Genomic DNA, 18210 nt, shown 5'->3' on the forward strand with positions numbered 1-18210 from the left:
CTGACTAGAGATTAGAGACAGCCAAGTGGTGGATTTCTATTGAAGGAGATCCCACACCCTAGTTGCGGGTCAATTCAATGGGGTAGGTAAAACTTTTCCTTTTTGTTTTTTGTTTTTCACTTGAGTTGTATACCTCTCGGAATTCTTGTATTATATTAAGAACCAGGCAAAAAAGAATAGATCAAGATTGCTTGGATTGTCAACAACTAACCAGAGTGATACAACAAAGAGATGCTACTAATACAGGAGGGAAACTTTTGAGCTCACATTGGAATTTAGGTTAAAAAACAGAAAACAACGGGAAACCAAAATCTTATTATTTCGAAGATCTATTAAAATTACAAGCTAGCCAAAAACATGGCTTTTTTATTTACCACCAGTTAAAAAAAAACATGACTTCTTTGTTCTTCTCCATGCTCAGCAATTTGAAGTTAAATTACTGCTTACAAGCGTGATTTTGATACTGGAGGTGATGAAGCAGGTGCACTCTGCAGGAGAAAGCAACAATATCATTTACTTTTTCCTTCTTATGAAGAAAAATGTTCACTGCCATGAGAAAGAGAGAGATAGAGGAACAGTTTGACTGCTTTCTTCCATCCTACCCATGTTTTCTTAATAAAAAAATTTAATTGTCTTTGCAGGAAGATGATATCAGTACTAGACAAGTTGCCTTTGCAGGAGAATGATAACATTATATAGATAAAGGGTTTCTACTAAACCATTTCAATGGCACGGAATAAAACTACACCGTTCGGGATAACTTAAAATCACAATGAAAGAAGCCCACGACCGTAAGCTATCAAAATTAATGCCAGGGTCAACCTCATTTAACCCTCCCCCATCAATGGCATGGAAAAATTTAAACTATTCAAGGTAAATTGAAATTGCAATGAAACAAACAAGAAGCTGATCAAGGGTTCTTACCAATGGGATGCCTCTTGTCACCCTTTCTTCCAAAAACCTTGATGGTTTATAAAAATTGCCATACAGTTCTGACCATTTCTTGAGACTCATATAAACGTGGTTAGGTCCGACTGCATCTGCCCAAAAAACAAGACCACCACTGCAAAAAAAGAAACGATTGCTGTGAAATTATGAGACACTATTGCTAGGCAAAAGAAATGTAAGAGTCATAAGATACCACATTTATGATTCAATATCTCAAGCCCATTTTGGATAAGAATTTTGTGAAAATCTGTAAATTCTCATGGCCGATAATGCAATTCTGATGTTCGCAGAATAGCCATCCATAGATCATGGTCCCTCTTCACTTAGTAAACCTAATTTTTTAACTTGTAGATTTCAAGTAGAGGAGAACTGGATTTACCAAATAGATTTATGCATGCAAGATATAGCAACTTATTGCCACAGAAAAACTCAGCAACTACAAATTATTCTCATTAAGAGGACAGAAAAACTCAGCAATTACAAATTATTCTCATTAAGAGGAAGGCCGCCGGGCAGGCTTGGGCGGACTCAATTGTGCATTCAAGGGTGCCTCAGGGGATAATTTATTAAGCGTACATAACATAACACAGAACCGTCACAGTTTGGCAAGATGACGATTGACGAACTCAAAATGAGCAGACAGTTACATACAAATTTGGCTGAGCATAAAGACTGACAAATAGTATTGCAAAATATCTACATAAACTCAATTGAATAAGATATATATCTAATGATTTTTTATTTATTTTTTTTATAAGTAATATCAATGTATTAAAAAGCGTAAGGGGCGCAACCCATGTACACAGGGAGAATACTAAAGGGCCCACAAATACAAGCTGTAAACTGAAAATGATGCACAGAAATCAAGAAAATCTGCAAGCGTTGACACTTGCGAAGCATGCCACAATACACTCCATGAGAAAAATGTTTGGAAGAAAAGCATCTAGAAAAAGTTTGCAATAGGAAGAATTGATTACTTCAAAGTCCAACTTAAGAAGATACTGGTCATAAAGTCACTCACCGGTAAGACGGAAAACTCATTCCAAGAACAGATGCAATGTCAAGGTCTGATGCTCGAACAACTATTCCTTCATCTAAAACACGACATGCCTCATTCACCACTGGAAAGAGTATCATCTCCACTATTTCTTGGTCAGTAACAGATATAGGCTGCCAGCATTAACATAATCCAGCAAACACATTAGCTGATATCCAATATTGTAATATTGTGTCATAAGATTAAAAGCAGGCCATAAACAATTTGAAGCAGCACAATGTAATGGAAATGGAATGTTCATATATTCATGTGCAGTACCTTTCCACCAGGCATTATATTGGTGAGTCGTCTAGACTCCTCAATAATTGGTAGCACTGAAAGGTCAGGTTTTGGCGCGCTCCCCTTTTCATAAATGTAGTATCCTTTTCCATTGTTTTTACCTAAAATAATGGAAGCGCAAAGGGAGCCCAGGTGGCAAACATGAAAAAATGATTAGCAACTTCAAGAAAATAAGCAAGATTCATATGGGTGGTTATAAAAGTCCTTGTTACCATTTCTTCCACTTTTCACCAAAAGTTCAACCAATGGTGTCTGAAATGTGCGGTCAGGGAATGCGTTAGCAAATTCTTTCGCAGTTGCAATGAATACTCCATATCCTGCCAAGTCCTGAAGCCTGCAAATCAAGAGGACAAGGTAATCAGCATCATGGTTTGAAATGATTTTTAAGGTTACTGTTTGAGGCCTTCTATGAGGTGACAATTTAAAGAGTTTTAAGGCTTAACCGGGAAGCTCAAGTCACATAAAGCTTATGTCTCTATTGGTTCTTCTATAACCAAATTAAAACTTGAATTTTCCTCATGATTTTTTTTCCCCCGTTAAGATGTTTCCCCAACCCCAGCACATGCAGTGGCAAAAAACATGATCCACCACATGCACATATACATGTAAAACAATATAAATGATAAGTATACTGTTAAGGGAAGAAGATTACTGGAAAGGACCAATGGGGAGGCCAAAACTGCGGATTGCCCTGTCAATTCTGAACACATCCACACCTAAATTTACCAGAATATGTGCACCTTGCGAATATGGGAAAAATGTCCTATTGACTGCAAAGCCAGTGCAGTTACCCACTACTACAGGAACTTTCTTAATAATTTTCCCAACTGCCATGAGATCAAGAATTACTTGAGCAGATGTCTTCTTTGTCCTCACAATCTCCAGAAGAGGCATCACATGAGCAGGACTGTTCATCAAAGAGCCACATTAACCAAAGCATAAACGAAAGGCATAATCATTAGAAATGCTTGAATCAAAGAAGAGTGGCTACAGTACTAAAATAACATATTAATATCATGGGATATCTTGAAGCATTGCCACAAAACACTAATGCTGTTGATAAACTTAACAGCATGAAGGTGAAACAGTTGCTCTTTAAAAGTAAAGAAATTCTATATTACAATTGTAGATAATATCATGCTTAGTTCATTTAAAAAAGCCAGAAGAAGACATGTCCCTGTAATCATGTTTTCAGTTTTAATTGTCAAACTAGAACAGAATAACCATAATTTCAACTGAAAATATATTCTGAACGAAAAATCCATGCAAGCTCTATCAATTTATATGCAAATTATACCCCAGCTTAATATCTTAGCATGCTGATATTTTAGTGCTCTTTAAAAAGCCAGAAGGTGCTTTCAAGATTTCTACTGAATGAAGAAATCACAGAACCTGTGGTACAAAGAGATCCCAACTTACACTAGGCAAAAAATATAACGAGAAACAAAAAAGCCTTATAATTAATTGGTTGCCTATGAGACAATTAGAAATGAAAGAATCCAACCTGCTAGATGTGGTTGGAACCTTTGTTGCTCAAGGCAATCTTGGATGCCAAACAGCACTTTAGGGGAGAAGATCTACTAGAAACTAGAGTCTCCCAGTTTTTGTTTAATGAGAATGATTTTTCTGTCATGCAGAGAAGTGAGTTTGTGCTTCAGACTGATCTATATGATACGAGGCTCTCATAGTTCAATACTTGAGTAGTTCCCTCTGTTGGTTGAGCCCAACTAAGGACCCTAGGTTAACCACTATTTTAATATTCCTAAATGCAAGATGAGCAAGCACTGGTTTGATATCTACTGCCAAAAATCTCAAGGAGGATCTGGTTGGTCGAGTGTGGTACTCAAAGCTACTATGCAATGCCATACTCAGACAAGTAATCAGAAGGTGTATATGATATATATCAGCCTTTAAATTTAACAAGCATATGATAGAGTAGAGAGCATGTATAGTGAAGAGAAATGAAATAACCTGAAAAAATGTGCCCCAACAATGCGATCTTCAGAGCTGGTCTTTTCCCCAACTAAATTGAGGTCAATAGTAGATGTGTTTGTTGCCAAAATGCAGTGGGCAGGGCAGGCTTTCTCAATTTCACTAAATATTTTTTGTTTTAAAGGAACACTTTCAATGACAGCCTGCAAAAGAGGACAAAATGAATGATGTCAAACAGGCAGCACTAAGGATTGTCCATTCATAAGATGTTACACTATTAGAAAACACAAGATAATGAGTAGATAAAGAGAACATATTGAGTAAGCATGAACAAAATAACACATCTGCCAAGTGTAGACTGAGTTTACCACATCTCATTTTACAAATAGAAACTATTGTTACAAGGATTTTGTGGGTTTGAAATTCCAAATTTCACTATCAGAATGAGTTTTTGAGCCCACCTCTATGACCATATCCACCTCTTTAAAGTCTGAGTAGTCCAATACACCTTTAAGCTTTGATAAAGTTTTTTCTGCCTTATCCTGTGTCAGCTTTCCTTTTTTCACCAAGTCTCGAACATTTGCTGTCACAAAAAATTTAGAGTCATAAGTTTATATAACATGGAAAAATTTCAATAGTCAGGCCAGAAAAGAATGTGCAAAACAAACACCTGGTAAAATACAGGCATTTGACAGACTCACTAACAGATTCCCTATCCTTAGTTCTGATAGCAGTGCGGATCAGGATGGGCAATCAATCTTAGTTGGTGTCATTCTCCATTGTGGACATAAAGATTATTAAAAAATTAACAAGCTTCAGTAAGCTGCTATGATGTGAATTTTAGATTGCATAAGACCTAAACCATCAGGTATGTATCTGTTGAAAATCAAATCCCAGACAGGCAGCTTAATTTTTAGGGTCACATGTTTAGACAACCTGATAACTTCTCATCAATTACACCAGGCAATAGTTTGGCTAAGATTGTTTAAACAATGTTCTTCCCAAGTGAAAGCAATCTAGACAAGAAATAACATAGTGAATCCCAATAACTCCTGTGAATAAAGTAACCACCTTCTATCGTTCTTATTCCCTTCAGAAGATATTCAGAATTGACTTCCTTGAGAACAACATATATGTTGCTCAAAAGAAGAGCTGTAGCTATCCCAGAACCCATTAGACCTCCCCCAATAACAGAAACTTTCTTCACATGCCTTGGTTTAAGCCCAACATCAGTAACATTAGGCACCTGTAAAGACTCGTCGAAAAGGAGAAAAATTAAACAAATGAATTCAGTTTTATGAATACAAATCAGGAAAACTTAATAAAACCATTCGAAAAATGTTTCTACTAAGCGCATTAGGCTTAAATTAATTCTATATCTCCAGAACCTAAATGAATTTACAAGGTTCTTCATGAGTGTTCATTTTTGTCCAAAAATCAAGATATCTATTATGATCTTCATTTAATAATTTGCAGCATTACATTTTCACAAAGAAAAAACTTCTTTTTTTTTTTCTCTTTCTTGAGGTGGTTCGCGTATTGGCATTTTTTTTCTTTCAAATCTATTGCTTAAAAAACTACACATATCAAACTTGAATTTTCATTCAGTGAATGGACACAGATCACACTGCTCTGATTATTAACAACTCGAACGTCCAGAATTAAGTGATATCATTATTAAAAGGAAATTGTATGTAGAAGGTAACAAACAACAATTGTACTTCTTAAACTGAGAAAGAAAAAGGAGATTCGAGTTCTTCATGATCTTGGAACAGGAAGAGCAAAGATCCTCAAAATAAGAACCTTATAGGAACGACATAAGCAATATAACAACTCACCATATCAAGTGGCCATATAACACTTTCAATCAACAAAAAAAAAATGAAAATACAGGAGTTGTGCAAAAATTTGAGTTCAAACATGTAATGAAGTTCAATCATATAATGAGCACGTATTGCAATACATAACTAGTACAGAAAGGAAGCTTGGAAGAAACAGATGCGGGACAAGCTATAATATAATATAATAAGTCAGTGTACTGCATGCATATCATTCATAAATTCTTATGTATTAATTTCTCAGAATTTGGAACATTATCCTCTATGAGAATCACAAAAACAAAAATTTGAGTAAGAATCTGTTGGCAAAACCCATGTCAAATTAGGATCGGCACAGTTGGTCAGGCAAAATAATTGCCACTCAGAAACAAAAGCCACTAACCCCAGATTCTGAGCCCCTAGGTTTCTACAGCTTAGCCAAGAGTTCAAGAAACTCTAGGTTTTTTCAGTCAAAATTTAATGAATCTGTCGTAGCATTTTTCAGTACGATATAATGAAAATACAGCACTTACAGAAAACGAGTATACAAAGCCATTTGCTCGCAAGCAAGGATCACGCAAATCTGGTAACTCCTGAACTGAAAAAACAAGAAAAGAGCCGGAAGGGAGGGTACTTGAATCAGTTCTAGTACCTTGGATGTTGCACGTTGGGCAAAAAATACATGAACAAGTCCTTTTGAAGTGTCTGATAACACTAACTCTTTAAATACTTTCGCCTCCTGCAATGATAATTTCATTTGTTATTACATACATGAACAGATGAGAAGCCAGCTGTTTCATAAATATTAACTTATGATTCCTGGGTGACCCAAGCATCTCTGCTCTGGAAAACAAGAACAAATAGCTGATTCCTAGAGGAAGACAACCATAAATTGCTAGTACTATAAAAAAGCATAGCCTTTTATTCCGAAGGAACATAATAATTTACACATGATTTACACATGATAACAGTACCTCCCAAACCAACCATACCTTTAGAACTCCACTATATCCTCCATGAACAATGCCCTCCTCGATCACATCAAGGCAGGCCTGGTGCTGAGGCATATTTGGGGCAGTTTTTCTGGCTTGTTGTCTTGCAATTTTCAATTCATAACGTGCTTCAGATAGGGGACCAATCTTGTCTGTCCTGTGAAGGGAACGTATCCATGGCTTGCGCCTATCTGCAATATCTAAAGCCCACAGCCTAGATGCTTTCAGCAACTCTTCAGAGGCCACAATAGCATCAATAAGACCTAGCTTCTTCCCTTCTTCTGACATGATTGCTTTGGATAACTGCAATTGTATTCGATTGGATTAATGAGAAAGGAATTCAACCACAACCAAAAGAGAGACACAATCAGAAGGTGTGGAGGATGACGCCAAACAAAATTGTCCTGATAAAGAGCATCAATGGAGGTTTCACTCTTCCCACAGCATATTTGCAGTAAGGAGTTTTAATGGGTTCCTAGGCACTTATTTTTCTATTTGGTACATTCAAATCATAGTGAAATTGCATGGCTGGTGATTCAAAAAGAATTTTGTTATCACCAGAGATTAGAGTTAGATGTTAAATGCACTGGCACACAACCATCCAACCAAAGCAAGATAAAAGGAATGCTCAATGAAAAACCTTTTAATGTCCCTTCCCACTCAACTCTCCTCAAATCTAAAACAACAAATTATCGAGGCTCTGATTTTATCATGCAAACACCCCACTTTTCTCCCTTTTTTTACTGTTCTATCCAACAGGCTGATTCCATCAAATATCTTTGGCCTCCTTGCCTTAAAAAAAAAAAGAAAAAAAAAAAAAAAAAAAAAAGAATCTTCTACCTCTCCTTCACAAGCAAACTAGCATCTATATCAGTAAGTAGAAAATTTGGGAAGTGCAGGAAGTCAGCTACGAGCTCTAACCAATTGTAAATGCAAAAGAAAATTTGGGTGGAGGTGATGCTTACCAGCATCATCTCAACAGCCTTTGACAACCCCACAAGCCTTGGAAGACGTTGTGTGCCTTATTAAATAATCAATTAGTTCACGGTTGTAAAAGATGAAATATTAAACATTAACAATAAACTGGGTGTGTATGTGTGTGTGTTTGTGAATGCAGGTATACCTCCAAACCCTGGAATTACTCCAAGTGTCAGCTCAGGCAAGCCAAGTTGAGTTCTTGGTGCTGCAATACGTGCATGGCATCCCTGCAAGACGCCAACCAGAATGAGGCAATCATGCAATGACAATCAAATTCATTAAGAAAGATGAAAAAGAAAAAGAGAAAGTGAAATAAAGGAAATCGCTCCTCCTTAACAACAAACACAAACCAGTGCCAACTCTAAGCCACCTCCAAGAGCAAGCCCTTCCACAGCAGCAACTACAGGCTTTTTGCAATCTGTGGTTATGAAGAAACAAAATTAACAAAGTCAAAACATGCTCAAATACTCGGTCGTTTCTATATAAACCACCAAAAAAAAAAGCATTTTCTGTGAAGTTTCCAGGAAAATAATAAGTCCACGAGATCCTGATGGTTAAAGTTAGGAAAATACCTTCGATTGTGTTGACCACAAGTTCGACTGATACATCAGGCACGAGCGAAACATCCCCTGCCGGACCAAACAATACAGCAATGAATTCTTAAGTACAAAACCCAGACTCTAAATTCTACATTTCTAAAGTTCAAATGTACAGAGTATGTCAAACTAACTCGTACCAGTCTTGTGAACCTTCTCGAAAACATTGATGTCAAACCCACCAGAAAACCTCCCTCCTTTGCCTTCAATGAAGAAATTCCAAATTCCAAAAAAAAAAAAAAAAAATCAGAGGCCACTTAACCTATCAGTCTCACAAAACAAATTTCAATAAAAATATTTAACAATATTCACAAATCCACAGGGAACGTGTTGGAGGCTTGGAGCTACAGGTTATCACCAAATAATCACTAATCAATAAAATCTAATTGTCACCAACTCAATTTCCAAGAGAATTCTCAGTTAGAACTACCAAGCAATCACCAGCTCACAGATCCATTAACTCAATCAAATGGAACAAATAAAACTTCACCGAGACAAATAAATAAATAAAGAGGTGAGCTCAAAGCATCGTATCAAAAAAAACACAAAATTTTACCTGTCAAAACAATAGCTTTCACATCATTTCTCCTCACCGCCTCGTCGAATTTCTCCTTCAACGCAGTAATAACTGCACCAACCAAACAAACAAAATCTCAGCCAAAACCAAACTTTACAATCCAAAATGATACATCAAAACGGGCGTGGAGCTCACTCTGAATGGCCAAGGCGTTAACCGGTGGATTAGAAATGGCGATCACCGCGACGCCGTCGTTTCCGACCTCCAAGGTCACGCTAACCTCCGGCATAGCTTCGTAGAATCAGAGACCCTAGGGTTTTGGCTCTCTTTTCTTCCCTAACGATGAAGAAGCTGAAGATGAAGAGTTTCTCAATTATAGAGGATTACAAATACTGATGATTGCAGAGGAAGACGACCATTTATCCATTGTATGGGTGTTTAGCTTTTATAAGCGTGACACTCGCACAGTGGGAACTGATCTTGTGTTTCCCAAAATGAATAAGCTTGGGTAAGAGTGTAATATGATTGGGTGCATCTTGTATCTAAGTCAATCCAGGAAGGAGACCGTTTTTGTCCTTGCCTAATCAGATTTCGGTGGCATTGTCACCTGCGAAGCCTCCCCTGTGGTAGCACTCGGGGATTCATTACCTGAGATGAGACCGTTTTTTGTAAATTTAGCACTTCAAGAAAGAATAATATTATAAAATAACGAGGTAAACGTGAGTGGTCGGTCAACTTCTTTTTCTACCCAAAAAAAAAACAAAAAAGCAATACACGGGAAATAGGTCGGGAAGGTGGGTTTTTGTTTTTTTTTTTTTTTTTTAATATGCAACTTCCATTAATAAAATTTTATGACCATAAAGCTCTTACAATATAGAGCATACAATTCTGAAAAATTATAGCTAAAAGTAATGAAGGTTACAAAATCATAAAAATGACTTCAAATTTTCGTTAACCCATATATAATTACATTTAAGGAATAGATCTGCTTCATACAAACTAGATCTAGAACATAGATAGTACAAATATAAAACAAAAATAAAAAATAACTAAAAACTAAAAATTTGGCCATGAGGGTTAAGCCCCCACACCGATCTACTCGGTCCTCAACTCGAAGGTTAGGACAAACAAAAAACAAATATCCCACAAGTAGCAGCAGAGGCACGGCATCATAGACATCCCTTCATAATACACATCTTGGCCGAATAAGACGATTAGATCTAAGGTTGAAAAGACTAGATTTAGATCTAAATCTATAAACTAAATCTAAAGCAACTCACCAGAAACAGAGACCGGTAGAGCCTACAGAGAAGACACCAAGCACTATTACCGTGAAAATGGCAAAAAGGAAAAATCGAGAAGGTGAGTTTGATATCTATATAATGTTTTTATTATATATAAAGTATTATAAACACATTTCAAAATAAAAATTATAACATACACAAAAAAATATATCTATCATATTAAAAAAAAAAGACTCCGGAAATATATATTATACTAATTGATATTCAGTAAGTTAACATGTATGCATTAGTACAAAAATACAAGATATAAGGTGTTTAAAATTGTAATTTATTTTTTTAAAAGAAACAAAATCATTTGAGTTGAAGTTTTAAAAAAAAATTATTTTTAATATAGACAATAAAATTATTTGCAAGAAACTCATAAAATAAACAAATAATAACAAATAACGTACTTGAAATAGACAAAATCTACTGAAACTTGTTACTTATAAAGAAAATACTATAAAAAAATGTCGATATTGTTATTATTAGAATAAGAAAAAATATATAATAAAAAATAAGAGCCAATAAATTTTTTTTTTTAAGCAACATAAATGTAAGAAGTGTCTATCATCTAACAAACTCCAGTGTAAAGACTAATAGAGGGGAATGTTCTAATACATTTTGTTTCACGGATACATGGAAGAGCATTTGGTAGATGGGGGTGCCAAATGTTGTAAAAGTGTTCATGTGGAGGGCATTTCTCAATCCATTGCCAACAAAAGAAAATAGTGACCGACTCTCTATGCCCTATATGTGGTGTGGCAGAGGAAACAACAGAGCATGTTCTATGGAACTACCCTGCAGCTAGAGACGCGTGGAGTATATGTTGTCAGAAGTTTCAAAAATGCTGTGAGATGTATGATGAGTTTATACTTTTCGTATATATTATGCGCAAAAAATTGGATAAGGATGAATTGGAGGCAATGGCGGTGGTCGCTCTTGTGGCTAATAAGAAATTATGTGGTATAAAAAAGGGTTTTCGACCATCCTAACTAACTTGTTCGGAAAGCCTTTGAGTCCATTCAAGAATACAGAGATACACATGCCATCAAACATACGAGGGAAGATGAAAAAACAGTGGTTTGCCATCGTTTGACGGTTCCTTCATAGGGAATTGCCAAGCTTAATTGGTATGTTGTGGTAGACATACATAACAAGAATATGGGCATATGAGTAATTGTGCGTGATTCTATGGGAGATGTGCTAGCTACCTTGCAATCTGCAAAAGGTAATATTACTGACGAGTTGTTGCTGCCTTACAAGCAATTATTTTTGCTAAAGTGTTAAATCACCAGTTGTCACAAGCTTAAGCTAATAGGAAAAGATAAATTTAATCACTTAATCACTATTTTAACACTCTCCCTCACGTGTAGGCTCAATTCTTTTTAATAGGTGAAATCCAACATGTGAAATATTTAATTAAAATGAGAGGTAAATGATGGAATCAAGGTTCGATCTCAGGACATTTTGGCGCTAATACCATGTAAGAACTCATAAGTCATAATAAGTCATAATGTGATGAGTATAGAATAGGGTTGTCAATTTTGACACGACCCACGAACATGACACGAAGTAACCGAGTTTGGGTTTATCCTAAACGAGTTGATCTATTTATGACACATTTATAATTTATTAAAAAAAATATATATATACCTAAAGGATGGAGGATCTCCTAAACCTAAAGAATCAATTAGCTGCTATGAATGCGACATTTGACATTCTTTCATTTTGGAAAGAAAATGAATTTTGTTATCTTATAATAGTTGCTATGGCTCGTGATATTTTTGAGAATTCTTGTTTCTATTATTACTTAAAAATCCACTTTTAGTATTGATGGACGTGTGATAGATCAGTATACGAGTTCACTCAAACCTGGTATTGTTGAGGCATTAGTTTACACTAAAGATTGGTTATATGGAGAGTAAGGTAATATTAGTTATTTGCATATTTGTGGATCGTTTAAGAGTGGACAACACGGGGCAAAAATGAGAACCCAATTTATACTTGTAATGATGATGTAGTTTTGTTTCTTTTTTTCATTATTACTAAATTTACTATGATTTTGATAGCTCTTTTTTACTATCTTTTTATGTTTTAGGCTTTTAGCTTGATATTTGATAAGTGATTTTGGGTTTAATTCCAAAGAGATGGAGTTGCTAATTGATATTTTGATTAGAGAATTAAACCTATTAAGTGATTTGGTGTTAGGAGTTTAATTTTAAGAGATAAATTGCTATTTAAATAGACAATTAAACCTAAAACTATTATGATTTGTGAATGTCATTGATATTATCACATTACTTTCTGAGCTACAACGGGTCGTGTTAACCCGATACGACCCATTACTTTATACGTGTTAAACGGGTCGGGTCGGATTGGGTCAACCAAACATACGCTATTATTTTAAGCACGTTGTGTCGGGTAACCCGTGAAATCGTCGTGCCGTGTTCGAGTTTTGGGGGGTGACCAGTTAGCTAAATGGGTCGTATTTGGTTTTACCTTAAACAAGTGGCGGGTCGTAAACGGGTCGACTCGCCTATTCGTTTTGCCAGCCCTAGAATATAGAATGCAGAATAATATGAAAGAAATAAAAGAGAGAAAGACACAAAGATTAAGGAGGAGCTAGAATGAGGTGCATTATAGGTAGTGCAGGTTTTATGGAAAGAGGGGCAAAATTGGTGTCGCTATGACAAAGTAATTGATGATGCTCGAATTGTTATATAATCTCTTATATAAACTAGAGTCTCCCATATTCGACGAGAAGCGAATGAAGTAGCTTATATGCTTACAAAAAATTGATTCACAATTATGAAAGAAATGATTCATATAAAAGAAGCTCATCAATGTACTTTTGATGTTGTAATGATTGAACATATTGTTCAAATTATAAAAGAAGCACTTTTATTGTCCGGATATAAATGCTTAACCTATTTATGACAATTAATCAGTAGAAAAAGGCATTTGTATTATCTGGATATAAATATCCCAAGTTCATGTTTAATAGCCTTGCTCACTAGTTCTCTATAAATTTGACTTACCGAATTCGTTTGACTAATACTATATATAACATATTTTGATGCCTCTAACTCTAAGTGTACTTGACAAGGCACGCCTACAAGTAATCAACCAAAAAGAAATATATTATTATAGCTCACACAGTATTCTTGAGTTTTTAATTGTAAATTGTAATTGATATTTCATATATTATAGTTCACCATCAACACGGCACCTACCACTGCCACACATCTATTACAATGTATAGTGAAAATAAAATATTAAGTACAGTAAATTATTCTAATGATAATAATTATTCCTAATATTTAAATTATAATCCCTAATTTTAATGTTATTTATAAAAATAACATACTATCCTGAGGTATTTTAATTCTAAAATATCTCTATTATTGGACCCCTAACAATATTAGAGGTGAAATTAGATGTAACGTTCGAGGAAATAATACAATTATATTTTAAACACTTGGAAAAAAATTTGTTTGAAAACCGTCCAAGTGATATATAACAGTAAAATGTGAAACAAATTTGGTTAAAAGAGTTTAACTCCACTATGATTAATTAAGTTCCTACTTATTTATTCTAAGTGTGGTTAAAACTCTTAAATACCATATTGATGCATGTTTTCTCAAGTTTCTTCTTATTATAGTATGAGGAGTGTTAGACTTACAAACAAAATTTTCAGAAATTTTGTTACAAATTGATGTGGCACAACATGATTAGGTTTTTTAAAATTTGAACTTATCTTATATCCAATCATGTTGTGCCACATCAATTTATAAAATTTTTTCTGTAAAATTTGTTTGTAAGCCTAATATTCCTTTTATAGTATTTGTAACATGTGAAGGATTGTTCTGGTATGTGTTACAAACATGCTTCCTTACAACTTGAGGTGTAAACAAGTCGAGTTTGAGCGAGCTTCCCTTATTTGGGCTTAGCTTGTTTAAATTTTACTCGAGCTCGAGCTTGAGCCGAGCTTAAGGACGAGCCAAAAAATCGAGCTCTAGCTCATAATAAGTCAAATCGAGCCGAGCCAGTTTACGAGCTGGCTTTTATACTTAATTTAATTTATTTATTTTATTATAAATTTAAACTTCAAGTATTCTTAAACGGCTCAAGAAGCCAGCTTGCATATGAGCATTTGCTTAGTCTAATTAGCGGACTATGGAGCCCGAGTCAATACAGCAAGGCATTTGGTTTCGAAGAGAGATGATATACATCATTTTATAATAAAATGATGCTATTAGAAAAAAAAATCATCAATTTTTAATATTAATATGAGGAATTCTGTGAATAACTACCAATTCGAGCTTTATATGAGCTGCTCACTAGCTTAGCTCGAGTCGAGCTAAGCTAGCTTCGTTTAATATTCAAACTAGGATTCATGTTCACAACACGCTTCATTTAATATTTGAGTCGAGTACGAGCCGAACTTATGAAAGCCGAGCCCGAGCTCACTCGCGAGTAGTTTGCTCTCTTAATAGCCCTAGACTTGCAACTAATTATCCAAAAAAAAAACAGAAAAAAAAAAGAAAAAAGAAAAAGAGGAAGGTCTTTATTACGCTTCGCTGAAACGAATCGTTTCACTGATAGGTGAATCTCGATCAGAGAAGCCCAACGGCATCGTTTTGAAACGCTGGAGTCGCACACTTCGGCAAAACCCTTTCGGTTCCTCGAAAGCTCAGCAGCAGAGGCACCAGGAGGCAGGAGTACTCTAGTAGCTCTCGAGGAAGCTAACAATGGAGCTCGAGATCTCGAGGAAGCCAAAAAATCGAGCTCGAGCTCATAATAAGTCAAATCGAGCCGAGCCAGTTTACGACCTGACTTTTATACTTAATTTAATTTATTTATTTTATTATAAATTTAAACTTCAAGTATTCTTAAACGGCTCAAGAAGCCAGCTTGCATATGAGCATTTGCTTGGTCTGATTAGCGGACTATGGAGCCCGAGTCAATACAGCAAGACATTTAGTTTCGAAGAGAGATGATATACATCATTTTATAATAAAATGATGCTATTAGAAAAAAAAATCATTAATTTTTTATATTAATATGAAGAATTATGTGAATAACTACCAATTCAAGCTTTATATGAGCTGCTCACGAGCTTAGCCGAGTCGAGCTAAGCTAACTTTGTTTAATATTCAAACTAGGATTTGTGTTCACAACACGCTTCATTTAATATTTGAGTCGAGTACGAGTCGAACTTATGAAAGCCGAGCCCGAGCTCACTCGCGAGTAGCTTGCTCTCTTAATAGCCCTAGACTTGCAACTAATTATCAAAAAAAAAAAAAGAAAAAAAAAAAAAAGAGGAAGGTCTTTATTACGCTTTGCTGAAACGAATCATTTCACCGATAGGTGAATCTCGATCAGAGAAGCCCAACGGCATCGTTTTGAAACGCTGGAGTCGCACACTTCGGCAAAACCCTTTCGGTTCCTCGAAAGCTCAGCAGCAGAGGCACCAGGAGGCAGCAGTACTCTAGTAGCTCTTGAGGAAGCTAACAATGGAGCTCGAGCTCTCGAGGAAGCCAAAAAATCGAGCTCGAGCTCGAGCTCATAATAATTCAAATCGAGCCGAGCCAGTTTACGAGCTGGCTTTTATACTTAATTTAATTTATTTATTTTATTATAAATTTAAACTTTAAGTATTTTTAAACGGCTCAAGAAGCCAGCTTGCATATGAGCATTTGTTTAGTCTGATTAGCGGACTATGGAGCCCGAGTCAATACAGCAAGGCATTTGGTTTCGAAGAGAGATGATATATATCATTTTATAATAAAATGATGCTATTAGAAAAAAAATCATCAATTTTTAATATTAATATGAAGAATTATGTGAATAACTACCAATTCGAGCTTTATATGAGCTGCTCACGAGCTTAGCCGAGTCGAGCCAAGTTAGCTTCGTTTAATATTCAAACTAGGATTTGTGTTCACAACACGCTTCATTTAATATTTGAGTCGAGTACGAGTCGAACTTATGAAAGCCGAGCCCGAGCTCACTCGCGAGTAGCTTGCTCTCTTAATAGCCATAGACTTGCAACTAATTATCCAAAAAAGAAAAGAAAAGAGGAAGGTCTTTAGTACGCTTCGCTGAAACGAATTGTTTCACTGATAGGTGAATCTCGATCAGAGAAGCCCAACGGCATCGTTTTGAAACGCTGGAGTCGCACACTTCGGCAAAACCCTTTCGGTTCCTCGAAAGCTCAGCAGCAGAGGCACCAGGAGGCAGGAGTACTCTAGTAGCTCTCGAGGAAGCTAACAATGGAGCTCGAGCTCTCGAGGAAGCCAAAAAATCGAGCTCGAGCTCATAATAAGTCAAATCGAGCCGAGCCAGTTTACAACCTGGCTTTTATACTTAATTTAATTTATTTATTTTATTATAAATTTAAACTTCAAGTATTCTTAAACGGCTCAAGAAGTCAGCTTGCATATGAGCATTTGCTTGGTCTGATTAGCGGACTATGGAACCCGAGTTAATACAGCAAGGCATTTGGTTTCGAAGAGAGATGATATACATCATTTTATAATAAAATGATGCTATTAGAAAAAAAAAATCATCAATTTTTTAAATTAATATGAAGAATTATGTGAATAACTACCAATTCGAACTTTATATGAGCTGCTCACGAGCTTAGCCGAGTCGAGCCAAGCTAGCTTTGTTTAATATTCAAACTAGGATTTGTGTTCACAACACGCTTCATTTAGTATTTGAGTCGAGTACGAGTCGAACTTATGAAAGCTGAGCCCGAGCTCACTCGCGAGTAGCTTGCTCTCTTAATAGCCCTAGACTTGCAACTAATTATCAAAAAAAAAAAAGAAAAAAAGAAAAAGAAAAAAGGAAGGTCTTTATTACGCTTTGCTGAAACGAATCATTTCACCGATAGGTGAATCTCGATCAGAGAAGCCCAACGGCATCGTTTTGAAACGCTGGAGTCGCACACTTCGGCAAAACCCTTTCGGTTCCTCGAAAGCTCAGCAGCAGAGGCACCAGGAGGCAGGAGTACTCTAGTAGCTCTTGAGGAAGCTAACAATGGAGCTCGAGCTCTCGAGGAAGCCAAAAAAAATCGAGCTCGAGCTCGAGCTCATAATAATTCAAATCGAGCCGAGCCAGTTTACAAGCTGGCTTTTATACTTAATTTAATTTATTTATTTTATTATAAATTTAAACTTTAAGTATTCTTAAACAGCTCAAGAAGCCAGCTTGCATATGAGCATTTGTTTAGTCTGATTAGCGGACTATAGAGCCCGAGTCAATACAGCAAGACATTTGGTTTCGAAGAGAGATGATATACATCATTTTATAATAAAATGATGCTATTAGAAAAAAAATCATCAATTTTTAATATTAATATGAAGAATTATGTGAATAACTACCAATTCGAGCTTTATATGAGCTGCTCACGAGCTTAGCCGAGTCGAGCCAAGCTAGCTTCGTTTAATATTCAAACTAGGATTTGTGTTCACAACACGCTTCATTTAATATTTGAGTCGAGTACGAGTCGAACTTATGAAAGCCGAGCCCGAGTTCACTCGCGAGTAGCTTGCTCTCTTAATAGCCCTAGACTTGCAACTAATTATCAAAATAAAAAAAAAAGAAGAAAAAAAGAGAGGAAGGTCTTTATTACGCTTCGCTGAAACGAATCGTTTCACTGATAGGTGAATCTCGATCAGATAAGCCCAACGGCATCGTTTTGAAACGCTGGAGTCGCACACTTCGGCAAAACCCTTTCGGTTCCTCGAAAGCTCAGCAGCAGAGGCACCAGGAGGCAGGAGTACTCTAGTAGCTCTCGAGGA

The 18210-nt window shown here is 35.9% G+C and overlaps 1 protein-coding gene across 1 annotated transcript; it reads right to left on the reverse strand.

The window, feature by feature from the left end:
• Positions 1-177: 177 nt before the first annotated feature.
• AIM1 (Enoyl-CoA hydratase/isomerase family) lies at positions 178-9523 on the reverse strand. The gene is made up of 18 exons (XM_059575862.2): positions 9312-9523; positions 9156-9227; positions 8740-8802; positions 8576-8632; positions 8354-8421; positions 8149-8230; positions 7991-8046; positions 7026-7328; positions 6686-6772; positions 5288-5462; positions 4678-4799; positions 4256-4419; positions 2937-3191; positions 2497-2618; positions 2264-2385; positions 1970-2118; positions 925-1063; positions 178-488 (listed from the first exon to the last, which is right to left on the reverse strand). The coding sequence occupies exons 1-18, from the start codon at positions 9403-9405 to the stop codon at positions 444-446; spliced, it is 2175 nt and encodes a 724-aa protein (XP_059431845.2). The 5' UTR covers positions 9406-9523; the 3' UTR covers positions 178-443.
• Between the last annotated feature and the right edge of the window lie 8687 nt (positions 9524-18210).

This window comes from Corylus avellana, chromosome 11 (genome assembly GCF_965113065.1).
Source record: "Corylus avellana chromosome 11, dhCorAvel1.hap1.2, whole genome shotgun sequence".
Lineage (NCBI taxonomy): Eukaryota > Viridiplantae > Streptophyta > Magnoliopsida > Fagales > Betulaceae > Corylus > Corylus avellana.

What these genes read in the sequence shown, in the direction of transcription:
- AIM1 (XM_059575862.2), bottom strand. Translation starts at nt 9,405, where the DNA reads ATGCCGGAGGTTAGCGTGACCTTGGAGGTCGGAAACGACGGCGTCGCG. An exon ending in GATATAGTGGAGTTCTAAAG is followed by an intron (nt 6,773 to 7,025) that starts GTATGGTTGGTT and finishes TTATCATTGCAG; the next exon opens with GAGGCGAAAGTATTTAAAGA. An exon ending in GGGAATAAGAACGATAGAAG is followed by an intron (nt 4,800 to 5,287) that starts GTGGTTACTTTA and finishes TTTTTGTGACAG; the next exon opens with CAAATGTTCGAGACTTGGTG.